The sequence below is a fragment of the Hakea prostrata genome, chromosome 4 (assembly GCF_041222555.1).
Source record: "Hakea prostrata isolate BN-2017 chromosome 4, UWA_Hpros_2, whole genome shotgun sequence".
Lineage (NCBI taxonomy): Eukaryota > Viridiplantae > Streptophyta > Magnoliopsida > Proteales > Proteaceae > Hakea > Hakea prostrata.
Window position 1 is genome coordinate 23,656,076 of NC_142603.1, and position 15,237 is coordinate 23,671,312.

The 15,237-nt window shown below is 37.5% G+C and overlaps 1 protein-coding gene across 1 annotated transcript in view; it reads left to right on the forward strand.

The window, feature by feature from the left end:
• The window catches only part of LOC149018557 (diacylglycerol kinase 7-like), a 76,572-nt gene extending 64,616 nt beyond the window's left edge, over positions 1-11,956 (forward strand). Inside the window, exons 9-12 of the mRNA XM_089152755.1 lie at positions 3,488-3,565; positions 7,207-7,294; positions 9,811-9,927; positions 11,504-11,956. Of these exons, the coding sequence (XP_089008881.1) occupies positions 3,488-3,565; positions 7,207-7,294; positions 9,811-9,927; positions 11,504-11,662 (442 nt within the window). The 3' untranslated portion in view covers positions 11,663-11,956. The remainder of the gene's footprint in view (positions 1-3,487; positions 3,566-7,206; positions 7,295-9,810; positions 9,928-11,503) is intronic.
• Positions 11,957-15,237: the final 3,281 nt, after the last annotated feature.

Here is a 15,237-nt window from a genome sequence, read left to right on the forward strand (position 1 = left end):
ACATCCTCCACCAATCGTCTTCCTTGTGTGAGGGTTCTGGAAAACACAAGAAGTGGGAGTAAAAGTCATAGAACAGTTTAATGCTTTAGTTAACTGACTAACATATAATAAGTTAAAAGAAAAGTTAGCAACATGAAGTATGGATGACAAAGTAAGAGAAGGTGTAGGAGAAACACTTCCAGAGCCTAGAATAGGTGTGGAAGTACCATTAGCTATGACAACTGAATTTTTAGTGGTACATTTAGAAAAAGAGCTGAAAAGTGATGACTTACCAGTCATGTGGGAAGAGGCCCCTGAATTGATGATCTAAGGGGTGGAAGTAGAAGTGAGAACTGTTGTGTTGCTTGCATGAGAGTGTGGCAGCTGAAGTACCAGTGGATGTGGAAGCGTTGGTCTCAATATTTTGCAAAATCGGCGAAGGATTTGGTTTACATCATCTCTTAGAGTCTTAGACAAGTCCCTTGAAAAAGATCCAAAACCACTATCGTTGTTTGCTACAGTATGAGTACCACCATCAGAAACGACATGATTGACAAGTTGCTTGGCCCACTCTGGCTTTCAATGTTTGGCCCAACAAGCTTCCACTAAGTGCCCTATTTTACCGCAATGAGTACCTCCAGAAGATTTTCTAACTCCCCCTAAACCACAACCACGTCCCCTTCCACGAGAGATAGCGAAGGCTCTATTTTCTCCTTTAGAACTTTTTTCTGGGGAACTCCCTTCAGGAAAGGCAATAAATTAAAGACTAGAATATGTTTCACTAAGGTTGGGGACATGCTCACCAACAAGATGTCCTTTGACTGATTTCAGTTCAGGGTTCAATCCTGCAAGAAACTTGGATACAAAAAATTCATTCCATTGGGCCTTAAACTTCTCTATATCTGTGGTGAGAGGTTGAAAGACATTTAACTCTTTCATCATGCCTTTAAAGGAGTTGTAATAATCCTGCAGAGACTTGTCAGCTTGCTGAAATTGAAATAATTTTTTATAATACGAAAAATCCAAGTCATATTTTTAGCATGGGAATAGGTCTCCTGCAAGTCATCCCATATTCCCTTTCCAAGCTTATGGAACATAACATTCGTTGCAATATCAGGTTCCATACTATTCCACATCCAAATTTTGATGATTGCATCATCTTGGATCCAACTAAAATAGGATTTGTCAATCTCAACAGGAGGTTCACCCTCAATAAACTTAAGCTTACCTTTTGCAAGTATGTAAACTCAAACCGCTTGTGACTACAACAAGTAATTAGAACTACCTTTGAGCTTGATGGATGTAATTTGAATGATTACATGATCTCCTTGAGATCCTTTAGATTCAACCATACTCATGGTTGAGTCACTTGTAAGTGAAGACATTAAACTGAGGTAGATATCACTCAAATCAATTTTCTAGAATTTGAAGTAGAATGAGCATTAAAAAAAAATCTGCAACTTGGGACCGAATAGGAGAAGGAGGAAAAAAAAAAGGTTTGGAAAGTGCAGCAAAAAGAGGTTATGAAGGTAGGTAGAAAATAGTATTTAATCCAAGTTTTGGAACTTGTAAGAGTGAGGTAATGGGTAAAGAAGAGATCAGTTCACATGAATACTTGATCTAATAGTATATAATATATAGAATTAGGTGGCTGCACACCAAGGAAAACAGAAAAACAAAAGAGAATATTGAGAACAACATGGTTTTGATTAGAAAACAGCTTTGATGCCATGTTAGAAAACAAGCTTTAAATAATCAAAACAGCAACTGAACTTGAGCAGAGGAAAGAGAGAAGAAGAAGAGAGCATAGATGAAGAACTAGAAGAAGAGGCTTGCGATTCTAGCTAAAAGAGTCTAGAATCCCAGAGCCCTTTTATTTATAGTTTCTAATGAATCTAATACAACTTGAGAGACAAGTAATTCTCTTCTAGAAAAAAGAAACAAAAAATTACAGCTTTAGTAACTTTCTAGCTCCTAAATAAAAAGTTTCGAAAATAGAATCTACCAACAAAATAGAAACTATCACCAAATTAGAACTATTCTTTCTAGAAACTCCCAAAACTTGTGTAGCAAGATTCCTATATTAGAAATAGAAAGTAGAGTAGCATCACTAACAAAATACTATTCATGTGAACAGTAACATGAACAATAATTCAACCAAAAACTTGCATATACTTCAACAATAATGATGTGAAAAATACAATATTACATAATTACCCTCACATTGGAAATAAGTAATGACAAACTGAATAAATAAAACCAAACTACTACTATAACCGAACCAACCAACCTATACCAACGTTTCCTATTCAATAGTTGAATTGTCTAAATCATCCTTCCATATGGCACATTCGATCACAAGTTTTGACTATCCACCTTCACACATCAATACATATGGAAACTCGCTTATGTGGATGACTTGTCAAGAAGACGCTTAGGCATCCAGGTGCCTTGATCGTCTTGTTGGAGTCAACCTGTTTTTACCCCTCCAACAATATGGATCGTCTAGTCACGGTGCCAACTTTGGTGGTGGTTGGCATCTAAGCATAGGCTTCATAATTTGTACAATTTAAAATGTATTCACCAACAATCACAACTTCATATTATTAACTTCCCAAGGGAAAAAAGGGCGAACCTGGTGTGAAGGCTTCTACACAAGCAAAGTGTTTTTTTTTTGGGGGGGGGGGGCATTTTCCCTGCACAGCCTTACCCAACAATTTTTGGCTGAAAGGCTGTTTCAATACCTTGGTCTCATGCTTCACTTGTGGTTCACCAACCATTGCACCAAATTCATGTTATTAACTTCCCAAGGAATTGTGGATAAATAATAATAAGGACCTTGGTTTCCGGCTCAGCCAAGATGCATCATGATAATTTATGACTATGCTGTCTATGCACTTAAGGCTGCGATCTGTACTACTAAGAGGCAGCATCTAAATTATTCGCTGCAAGTGTATAAGAATTGGCAAAAGTCGTGCTTACCACATTGGTCTAGTGCTCTCATGCTGAATTTTTTTCTCATAAATTCAAGTCCTGGAGGCACCCTTTAAATTATTTGCTGCAAGTATATAAAAATTGGTGAAAGTCATGCTTAGCGCATTGGTTAAGTGCTCTAATGTTGAATTTTTTGTCATAAATTCAAGTCCTGGAACAGCCTCTCTAGAGACGGGTATGGCTGCATGTAGTTGACCCTCCCCAGACTACACTAAACATGCAAGCCCTTTGTTTTACTTTTAAGCATATCAGAGTTGGCACTTTAGGATTACACCTGCTTGTTAGTTTTCACAAGTTCTAAGGAGAGACTTATATTGTTAATTTTTTCCCTTGTGCATGTAAATCACATGAATTTACTAGATTGAAATGCATTTTCTCTCACTTTTCCTTCATAATAACTTTTGCTGTAAATCATTAGTTGCTCCATAATAATATCCATTGGCCTTTATGGGTCTTTAAACATGAAATGTGTCTTATCTGTGTCATAATGATTTTGCAATATCAATACTTGCAGGGGACTCAAGAATATTCTTCGTATGTATATTAAAAAGGTCAACTGTTCGGAATGGGAGCAGATTCGAGTTCCTACAGGGTAGATCTCAATTATTTTAGAATTTCAGCTTAAATGTGTTAAATTAGGAATATCATTTATTCAAGTAACTATTTCTGATTTCTAATTCCTCATGTTTTTGTATCCCCTTTTCTGTTGTTTTTTTGTAGTTATGTATTATTTATAAAGTTGGAGAAAATTCTCGTGTCCATTGTGCTAGAATATGCTTCAATATGTGAAATTAATTAGGAGACTGCCATTTATGTATTTGGGTTTTAACTATTTAACTTTGCTTTAGTTGACATTCCCTGTCGTAAAATGCTATTACTTTTTGTTAGGGCCCTAGGATGAGGCCATGTGGAAGGAGAGAGAGAGAATTAGGGTTAGTTGAAGGTAATAAATAGAGGGACAATTGAGTGGAGAGGTATCGAATGTGTTATGAGTGATTTTGGGCCAGCCGTAGGCTGAGGGGCACCTCTGGGTGTGGGGGTGACTGGCACCATTAAACCAGTACTATCTTGTTAATTTCTTGCAACCTTGTATTAATTTTTCAAGATATTATAAGGGTTTCATCAATTGGTATCAGAGCAGTTCGATTCCAGGCAAAGAAGCGATGGTATTGCCCATGTTTTCAGGCAAAGAGGATGTGCAGAGTTGGCTATTGCAGATCTTCTTGTTTTGCTAGGAACACCACATCGATGATGACCAACGATTGGGCATAGCTCTCCGGCATCTGGAAGAAGTCGCATTGGATTGGGTTTACTCAAGGTCTTGGCCGGTGTTTGATTGGGCAAGTTTCAGAGAAGTTCTACAAACTAAGTTCGATGGCCACATGATAAAGGTCAGTGTGATTTTGGACAACAACCAGGAAGAAACAATGGGTGCTAATCGAGTGGTGGAAATGGGAGACCAGGCAAAAACAATTGAAAGACCGCCAAGTGAAATCGCCGGAAACAATTGCTTGTTTACCACGGTGGTTCCAAGCCAAACTGGGAGGAGAAAGAAGAAGCAAATGAGAGTTTCGGGTATCGATGCCTACCGGATTAACTTTGGGGCAGCGAGGAATCTTGCCGCTGAATTGAAGGAGAGCTCAGTTGCGGCCGGCGGAAAACTTCAGTCGGCAGCTAGGGTTGCAGCAAATCGTCGAATATGGAGAAGACGATGGTGGAGTTGGAGGGTTTTTAGGGTTGGTTTGGTTCAAATTGAACCGGTCCGTGGGTTTGGTCCAAACCAAATGAGTCAAAGATTATATTATTTGGGCCACATTCAGTTATGCTTTGACTCAAACATAGGGCCCAAACAAACCCAATACAAAGATTGGGCCGCTAGATCCCCAAAGAAACTCCCTTAGGTCAAGCCCAATATCATTAAACCCAAACCCATCGTATTTCATTAACTCAATATCCAACCCATATTTCTTGACCCACGATTTTAAGTGTTTATGCCTAGCCCATTCAACATAATTATTTTGGGCCCATTACAGTTTCATAGCCCAAAGCCCAATCCCTTCAATCAAACCAATGATCAGCCCATTTCTCTTCACCCATGGGTTTAAGTATTTGGACCTTACCCCTTTTAACCATCTCTCATGGGCCTGGTCCATTTTATTTACCCAAAACCCAAGCCTCAACATTACCTTGAACCCAAAAATTTCAGATGGACCAAAACCCAACCAGGAGACCAATTTGACCCATAGTCTCACCAAACCAGCGGCTCGACCAAACCAACAAAGGGGAAAACCGTCGTCTTCAACCTTACTTGCTGTTGACGATGGAGGCGGAGGTGGAGGAAGAGAGTGACTTTTGTGGTTGAGCTAGGCGTCGATTTCGTTGCCGGCGACAGAAATTTCCAGACCAATTGGTAGTACCAGGGAGTTGCTCATGAGGCGGCAGCACAAGGACCTGATTTCGAAAACTTTGGAGGTGTGGTTGATAATCCTCTAATTCACCGCCAATGGTGCACAACCACTACTGCAAATCTTAATTGGTGAAGCGTCTCATAGTAGCTTCGATTAATGACCGATTTCGTCGATAGCTAGCTCGATCACCGCTTCTCCAACTACTTCTTGAGACTGGAACTTGCCGAAACTGCATCGGCAAATCCATCGCCATCAGATTCATTTTGATGGTGTTTTTGGGGTAATTTTGTTTCGGCCCTTACACGACTCGCGAGGGATGGCTGGCACACATGTGGAGAGTCAACCTCAAATTTTCCATCACCTTGAGGACAAGGTGATTTTCGAGGGGCCGGTAGTGTTAGGGCCCTAGGATGAGGCCATGTGGAGGGTGGAGAGAGAATTAGGGTTAGTTGAAGGTAATAAATAGAGGGACAATTGAGTGGAGAGGTATCGAATGTGTTATGAGTGATTTTGGGCAGCCGTAGGCTGAGGGGCACCTCTGGGTGTGGGGGTGACTGGCACCATTAAACCAGTACTATCTTGTTAATTTCTTGCAACTTTGTATTAATTTTTCAAGATATTATAAGGGTTTCATCACTTTTCTTATATTTTCAATTTCTTTTCGAAGTTTCCAATATTTTCTTGGTCATGCAAATGTTCCTGTTAACCCTCCCCAAAATCTCTGTTATTATCAAATTTGAATCACAAAGTACATAAGCATGCAAATTTAGCATTCCCTACTCTTAACTCTGAAATTGGCCATGGTTTTCCCATATTTCCCGGTCTTTTTCTTTGTTTTAGAACATTTGACATAGGATCTTCAGGTGCACTCTTAGAAGTTAGAATTGATACACAATTCATATTTCTAAAATTTTAAGGGCCCTATAATTCAGTGAGAGCACATTTGGAGATTTGAATGAGGACAATCCAATAATCTAGGATATGATATGCCATTTGCAAAAGGAAATAAGGGAGATTGAACTGTTTTCTGATTTCCAGAGCCTTAAACCTTTCCCTCTAATCTTTTAATTTGCAGTCTCTCTTTCCAGCTCCTGTGATTGAGCTGAATTGGAGTTAAGCTTTTAAAAGACCCATTGTTAGAAGTGAAAGAGTTAAAAGTGAAAACTGACACCTAATACAGTATGATGTTTGGGATCCTCTTCTGTTACCCATTAGGTGTTCGTTGTTTGAGGTGCAATCCCATTTCACCCTTTCTTACTGTTGTTTATCATTGTGTAAAACAATCACTCTAAGACAAGTGACAGTGATTGTTGGATACCAAATTCTAACTAACAATCCTCCTTGTGCCCTTCCTTATGGACCTTTTTTTCTAAAAATCCCCTAATTCTGTTAAAGAATATTTGTATCCTTCATATCAAGGATAGTTCAAATTAATCATTCGAAACATTAAAGTTGGATTTGATCCCCTCCCCCTTCTCTCCTTTTCTTTCTTTTAAGTTCACTAGAGGCATGCATGCACATATATATTACGTATTTCTGAAGCTTTAATATTTTGTTTCTTGGGTCTTTTGTTTATCATAGAGACATGATACATCAAAAGATTATGATGGCATTCCAAATGCTTGCCATAGTGATATTTCTCATGCTGGCATTATCTGTTATTTTTCTTTTTATTGAAACTCTTTTCATCCTTGTTGGTTACTTCTGCTGTTATAACTCTCTCTCTTTTTTTTTTTTTTTTTTTTTTCCAGCTTTGGCCAAAGAATTGTTTTTTTTTCTTTTCAATTTTTTATTTTTGACTTCTTAAGAGTTCTTTTCTTTTCAGTGTTCGGTCAATAGTTGCCCTCAATCTTCATAATTATGGGAGTGGAAGGAATCCATGGGGTAATCCAACGGCACAATACTTGGAAAAGGTATGCATCTTTGGACAAAAGACTGACTTATGGAAAATGTGTCAGGTATCAGGTGTGCAACCTATTTAAAAGCTGGTTTTAAGAGACTTCTTTGAGACATATAAAAGAGATGCTGGATATATATGCACATGCTTATGATGCAGAACATGTTTGCTAGCACTTTGCACCCTAAATAACCAATAAATACTGATTTTTAACTAATTATCAGGCTATTTGTGTCATCATCTCATCTATTGATCTATGTAATTCAGATCTTCATTAACAACTGCAGTGTCAAATCTACCAATAAATTAAGAGACAATTCAGCAGTAAGATTTGAAAAGGAAAAAGACTATATTTGCATAGTGGGATAAGGTCTAAACCAAGCAAGCATATTACTACTCTACAGGTAATATAATAAACAAACTTGAAAGCACGTAATTATTAATTGTAGTACTTAGCATACATTATAGATAAAAAAATCATTTAAATGGTGCAAATATGGGTCAAATTTTCCAGTGTATATTTGATACTACAAAACCAAAGATTCATGTGAAAAAAAGGGGGGGGGGGAATCAATTTTTAAACCAACTTAAACCATTGGCTTTGATGATCAATACTCACATGAGCTAAATTGCAATTCCTTGCTTGTTTATCACTTCTCCTGATTCCTTTTTGAGGCTAGACGGAATTCACTTAGGTTTTGGTGCATGGTAGGAAGAAGTTATTCTTTTAAAACTAGGATGTCTGGGTCTCAGAAGCCCGTGTGTTAGTATATCGTTCTAGAGTGGTATCATACCAGTTCTTATCACTTCTATGTCATATTCTTATGAACTGATTCTGTGTTCTATCAAAGTGGTCAATCTCAATCCATATTGACTGATATGGCTGATGCATGTCAATGCTTAATACAATGCTTATGGATGTCTACGATTGTCACTTTATCTTTTAGTTTTAGCTCCTCAAATCTGAATCATGGCAATCCCCCTAGGCTGTGGATTCAGAGGCTTTAATTGTAATGTGAAACAACTCTCTCAACTAATCATATACCATCTCTCTAATGTGACAATCCCTCCCCACCCCCTTTCTGGGTGGGGGGTGGATTATGTTCATTTATCTAGTTTTTCTATTCATCCATCCATGGTTGTCAAGGCGGCAAGGCGACCAAAGCGATTGGGTCAAAAATTTTCAATACAACTATTTTAAAACTACTTTTCACTACAACTGCTTTCTATAATAAGCTAAACAAATATGCAATGGTCACATTCATCCAAAAAAAAGCATTCAAGAATCATAATTATGAAAAATTATTCAAAAAAAGAACACAAACATAAATTCATCTCATCAAACCATGATTGTCAAAACGTCCGCCTAGGCATTTACTGATTCATTGATTCTTGATGTTGAGTATGGCTCATGCTTCACATTCTATGGCCAACGGGATGTCACTTTGGGCCTTGGAGTTCCTTTGCAAATTGGGCGTCAAAACAAGGTGGTTGAAAAACCGCCTTACCGCCTAGGCGGACGCTTTGACAACCATGCATCCATCTCAGCTATGCTAATTTTGTTGATAACTTTTTTGTTTCTTTTTTTTTTTTTTTTTTTTTTTTTTTGCCCCAGCTCCACGCCATCATTCGTTTTGTAAGCTGGAATATAAAATTTTCCTTTCAGTGTTAGTACAATGAGTCAAAGACACAATTCTCCGGGTGCTCCTTCCACTTCATACACTATGCTCTGCTTCTACGTGCAATGTCCTCTTTCTCATTTCTTTCTTTTTAGTTTTGATGGTCTTAGATATCTACAATTATTACTTTCTGCTTCTGTGTACAATATCCTCTTTCTCCTTTCTTTCTTTTCGGCTTTAATGGTCTTAGATATCTACAATTATTACTTTCGAGAATCTCCCTATTATTAACTCTTACCACCCCAAGTTTCAATGCTATTTGTACTAAAGCCACACTTGATCTTGGTTTTTGTATGAGGGACTGATCCGTGTCTGGGAAGCACTGATGATGCACTAATGTCTTTTTTTATCTTTTCTTAGTTGTTGCATCATAACTGGTTAGGGATATGGACGCAAAGAAAGATTGGATTTCACTAGAATAAAAAAGAAAATCTGAAAATGGTCAGAAATTGTAAAAGCCAGGCCTTGAATGTGTTACTACCTGAGGTTTTGGTGGAGGATAGCCAGGTATATGATATCTTGGATTATAGTCAAGCTCGTATTTAGCGGAAGATGGCCAGGTATATGGTTTCTTGGGTTAAAAACAAGCTCATGACTGTAGGACAAAGTGGGAAGGAGAAACAAGTATTTTTCTGTCAGAAAATTTCCCAAGTTCTTTTTTATTTTTATAGGTTTTAGAAAATCTAGATTAGAAGTAACTAGTTAAAAAGTGCTGAGTTTTAGTTGTATGTGATGTCTGACATAACTCTCCTCCTCCCACCCAAATGATACCTGCCTGAAATTTAGCATGGAATTATTACTCAATGTTGATTTGTGTGGAATAGTCATTGACAAATTCTCATTATCTCTTCAGAGAGGTTTTGTTGAGGCCCATGCAGATGATGGCCTTCTTGAAATCTTTGGCCTAAAGCAAGGATGGCATGCTTCATTCGTCATGGTGGAGCTCATCTCTGCCAAACATATTGCACAGGTACCACCATCGCCTCTTAGTATTGGATTATTCTAGGTCTGATACATGGAAAACTTGACTTTCATGATGCACATAAATTTGCATTTTAAACTCAGATATTAATGTATGCTCTTTTTAACTAGTGTAGCTATTTATAAACTATTGGGATTTAAAGTGGGCCAATTAGTTGTTTTATTCTCTGTTATCATCACATTACTTCGTGTGAAAACATTTGATTACCCATTCAAACCTGTATGAATTCTAATAAGTGAATAAAAATTATCGAGCTGTCATGCCTTTATGTATTAATATTTGGAGGAGAATAGATTTCCTTAATCAGTAAATGGATTGCATTTTATACTAGGGTATGGTTATCTTATTTTATTAAGAAAAAAATTAACCTTTGCTCATTAATGGAAGAACAGACTAAATAAATGAAAATTTTAAAGAGGACAAACAGAAGTTTTTTATATTGAACTTTCTTGTATCATTTACTGTAGACATGTTGGTTACTAGATTTTCAATCCTTAGGGGCAGAATTCATAATTGTATTCATTCATAGAAATAAGTTAGAGCAGACCCTGCATTCAGTCTGGCCTTCTGGTTATTCCTTTAACTGGTTCCACCCTAATATTCCTAAGAGCACTCCTTGCATTTTTCTGCACCAAAGCTTGTCATCTATGCAAACCACCCCACCCCCCCCCCGAGAAAGGTTGTGCCTGTTACATCCACTTAATTCCAAAAACGCAAGCTGTCATGGTAAGGGCCACAACGATGTACATCAATACATTACAACACCGTTGCTCCTCCCTTCCCCTCCTCCTTCCCCCCCCCCCCCCCAAAAAAAAAAAAAAAAAAAAAAAAAAAACACCCATTTACACTCACAGAGCTTTGCATGTGACATCGAGTGCACATAGGAGGGCATAATCATAGTTGTCAAGCCACCGCCTGGGCATCTGGGTCCTTTGGTGGCACCAGGCGTCTGAGCGACAAATGCCACTTTGTTTGGCGCCTCCTTGATTTTCTCACCCTCAGATGCCTTGCTCGCCTATGCATTGTGGCAACTATGGATATATGAATGTGTTGAGGCATCTGTACTCTCACACTTCCCAGGGATAAAAAACCCGACCTCCTAGCACTTATTCCATGTTACAACTGCTTATCCCAAAAGCTCAAGTTGCCATGGGTGACAACAGTGTTGTGTCTAGACATTACAACCATGCCCACGATAAAAGGATGCATCTTTTTTTGTTTTGCTGTGACTCTGCAAAAAAAGTTCTGCTTTGCACTTCCTGTTTTATGTTCTTTCCAAAGTAATTTTTTGAAGGTTATTTTATTTTCTTAAATGCAAATATCAGAAAGATGGTTGTCAAGATGCATCTGACATACTTTATGGTTTTAATGCAAGATTATCATGGCAATATATAGGAAACTATTTGTGATGACAACTTTCAAGAAGTTGTGCTTGATGTTGCAGTACATTAAGTGTTGATGATTAAATCAATAACTGTATTTGTGACTTCGATTAGCAATTGGATTTAGGGATTGTTATATTACTGATGTCATGTTGCTTCTTTGGAATTTCGTCATCTTTCAGGCCGCCGCTCTTCGGCTAGAAATTAGAGGTGGGGAATGGAAAAGTGCTTACATGCAGATGGACGGGGAGCCATGGAAACAGCCAATGCACAGAGAATATTCAACATTTGTGGAGATAAAGAGGGTGCCTAACCAATCACTTATGATTAGTGGAGAGTGAATTTTCTGGCTCTCTGTTTATTTTGGATTCACCTATGCAGTAGTAGTCCAAAATTAAAGTTAGTTTTGGCCACCATGTAAAATTTAAAATCTCCCTTGGCTTGTAATTAATGTTATGCTGCTTTGTGGCTACTTTCCCAAATAATTACTGGTGTATTAATTTCTGATTTATCTTTTTTATTTATTCTGTGAGTTCTTTATATTTCTATTTATATTCTAACAAAGAATGCAACACTACTAACAGATGGTCTACTAGTGTATGAATACATTAAAAATTTCTGGTAGATTGATGGAACACACATTGTCTCATTGGCATCCACGCATCTAGACATCAAACAATGGTACATAACAGAATCATGGTATTTGCTTTCTGCAGAGTCAGTCAGTCAAAGTGAAATTCCCACAGCGGCGAAACTCCCACATCAGTTGGGTCAAGAAAGGGGACCGAAACTCATAGTTCTTCCAAGACAAGCCACGAATTTCGTGATGGGTTGGCATTATGATGGACTTTATATTACAGAGATGATTCCTCTTGGACTGGTTGTCTATTGTAAAAGTATTGTTAGGTGCATGAAATCACAGTGTGAAAGCAGAAACTTCTAGGCGTGTTACTATAGTCGCTGTCCTTAAAACTTAATTTGCCATTACTAAAATTGCTATGAGGTACCTGCAATTTGTCTCCCATGACACAAAGAAGCCTAACTCAAAGTTGTTTTCCCCCAAGTTTTGCAAAGCACAGATAAAACCCAACGAATAGAGAAAACTTTGGAATTTTCTTATCTAGAGAAGATAGAGGGTATTTATAGGCATTGAGGTGTTTTTACTGAACAGTTCATGACTTTGTTCGTACGGGTGCACTTCTCTATAGGGATACAAATGCCTACGTTCAAATCTGAGCCGTCGGATCGTTCAGCCGCACGATTTAAGGATCCAAATTAAACCATCTAATAGATATTTTTGGGTCTACTTCTATCACCCTAGATCTGTTGTTGATCAAAATACACGGTTCAAATCTGATCTCACTTGAAACGATGCAAGTGTGCTAAGTGTGTGCGCCAAAAGTACCTAAACAGCCCACGTCACATGTACGCACTTAGACGGTACACCGTCCTCACTAGTACACTGCACACGCATTGGCGTGTCTTATTATAAATCAAAGTTAATAGGCAGTACTTATTAGACATTTTGGTTTCCAATGTGGGACTATATAAAAAGCACTTTCGTAAAATAAAGTTTTTCGCACTTATAAATCCAATAAAAATAAACATTTATTACTTGATTATATTAAAAAATAATACAACATTCTCCCCCCCCCCCCCCCACTATTTTCAATATAATGAAAATAAATACACAACAGCAATTGGGAACCAAATGCTTAAATAGTAGGTGTACTTAAACTTGAACCTCCACTTAGTGAAATCCATCAAGGCTAATCAGAAGTACACAGTAAACAAGTCTTTGAACTGATAATTCTATGATGACAAGCTGGACGTACCTCACACACTTGAATTCTTCTCCGACTCTCCAATAAGAGAACACTGATAAGGCCACGTCTCTCTATCTCGCTATCATGAGTGCCCTAGAGTCTAAGCCCAAACCTTTATTAATTTATTATATTAAAAATAATACAACATCTATTGCCACTCAATTGGACAATAGACTTCTTCTTTTTTTTTTTGTAAACATTGGGTTATAAACCAATACACACATAGGATACTAGCATGTGTATCCTTCTATTTAGTTATGTCTTTTACTAGGGATGTGGCTGAACATCTTGTAATCTGATTATTGAAGATATGAAATCCTATTGTGGTTTGGGGGGCTGTGACTCTCTCGGTAGAGCAGCATTAGAGTATGGTTATGGCTCCGTTCGGGTCATGTCCTCCACAATACTACATTTCCTTCTTATCTCTTTATAGATTTATAGATTAAATTAACCCTTTTTTTTTTTTTTTTGGTAAGAATTAAATTAACCTCTTATGGATTATGATATAATCATGAGAGCTTTATTTGACATTTTCAACTTAGGCAGATGTTCTTGCACTTGAACCAATCTATCTGGTCAGCTGCATCTAAGGTGGTCCTGATCTTTCTAAAATGGGGCATTATATTATTAGGGTTTCAACTAAACTCAAGTTATCCATATTGAGGTTTTCAAGCATGGTTTAAGCTATAAGTCTTTGACTTGTCAATTTTTCAATTATGACCTCAAGAAGATAGGAGCAAATTGACCATCCTACTACCTATAGAAAGATTGAAATCCCATTTGTGTTATGCTTATCTGTATTCTCTTTGTGATAGAGAATCATTTGAGGTGGCACAGTCGTGTTCAAATAGAGTTTGATTGGAAGGAATTAGAAGAATTGGGGGACATATATGATAAATCTTAAGGGAAGTGGTGAGAAAAAAAATGCATACTTAGCTTAGATCTTATATCTAGTATAGCTTCAGATAGGGCAAGCTAAAAGGCAAGAATTCATGTAACTGATTTCATTTAGTTGGGACAAAACTTGTCGTTGTTTTCTATTCTTTGTGATGACTTGCAAACCTAATAGGAATTGTAGTTTTATTCAATGGAATGATATCAATCCATCTACTTTAGTTGTCACAGGCTTCAGATTTTCTTGTGTGGATGGCTGGCGTGCGCTTTTTTTCCCTCTTCTCTTCTCTAATCCACAAGGATGTGAGATCCGTATCTAACTTTTTAACCCGAAGGGCTGGTTTAGATTACAAAATACTTGCCCTAGCAGGGTTGGATAATGTTTGGGTTTAGTCCTCGAACCAACCTGACCTTCCTAACCCAATATTAATTTAATTTAATTAAAATTATATATAAAATAAATTGAGTTTGAATTACTATTTAATCTAGCATTCCACTTTGGTAGTAATATTAAAATATAATTCGAGGAAGTAAATGAGATGTAAGCCAAGATTTCTCTTAGTGACTCCCAAATGACTTTATACAATGTCAGGACACTTAGAAAAAGAAATAATGGATTAGAGGGTAAAGTCTCACACCCAAATCATTGGGTTGTGTAAGATGCCATGTTTAAAAGTTGTTCTCAATGAGGATCTCTTGTTCTTCTCTGTATATCAATAGTCAATTCTTTGATAAACGGGGTCTTCAATATGCTTGTTTTGTTTTCAAGAGACCACATCATGTAGTTATGTTTAATCAGTAAAGAATAGTTAAAAATCAACATTGTATTAGGTTACCAGGTAAATCAGTGTGGGTTTCGTTTAAAAGTATCTTGATAGGGTAGGGTGTAGGTTCAAAGTTTTCAAGCCCGATAGGGTTGGGTAGTGCTTGGACCTTGCTTCAGTCCTACGCATTAAATGCACAGGACTCTCAAGCGAAACATTCTTGGCTGCTGGATCAAAATCTTGGTCGAGATTTAGATCTCGACCATTGATATTCAATTGTCGAGATCAAAATCTCGACCGAAATTTGAGATCCGATGATCCGAAATTTCGCTTGACAAACTAAAGCAATTTCCGTAGTGCTTGGGTGTAAAGTTTAGGTTCCATAGATAAGATTATTAGGTTTAGGGTGGTCCAACTCAGACCTAACTCGGC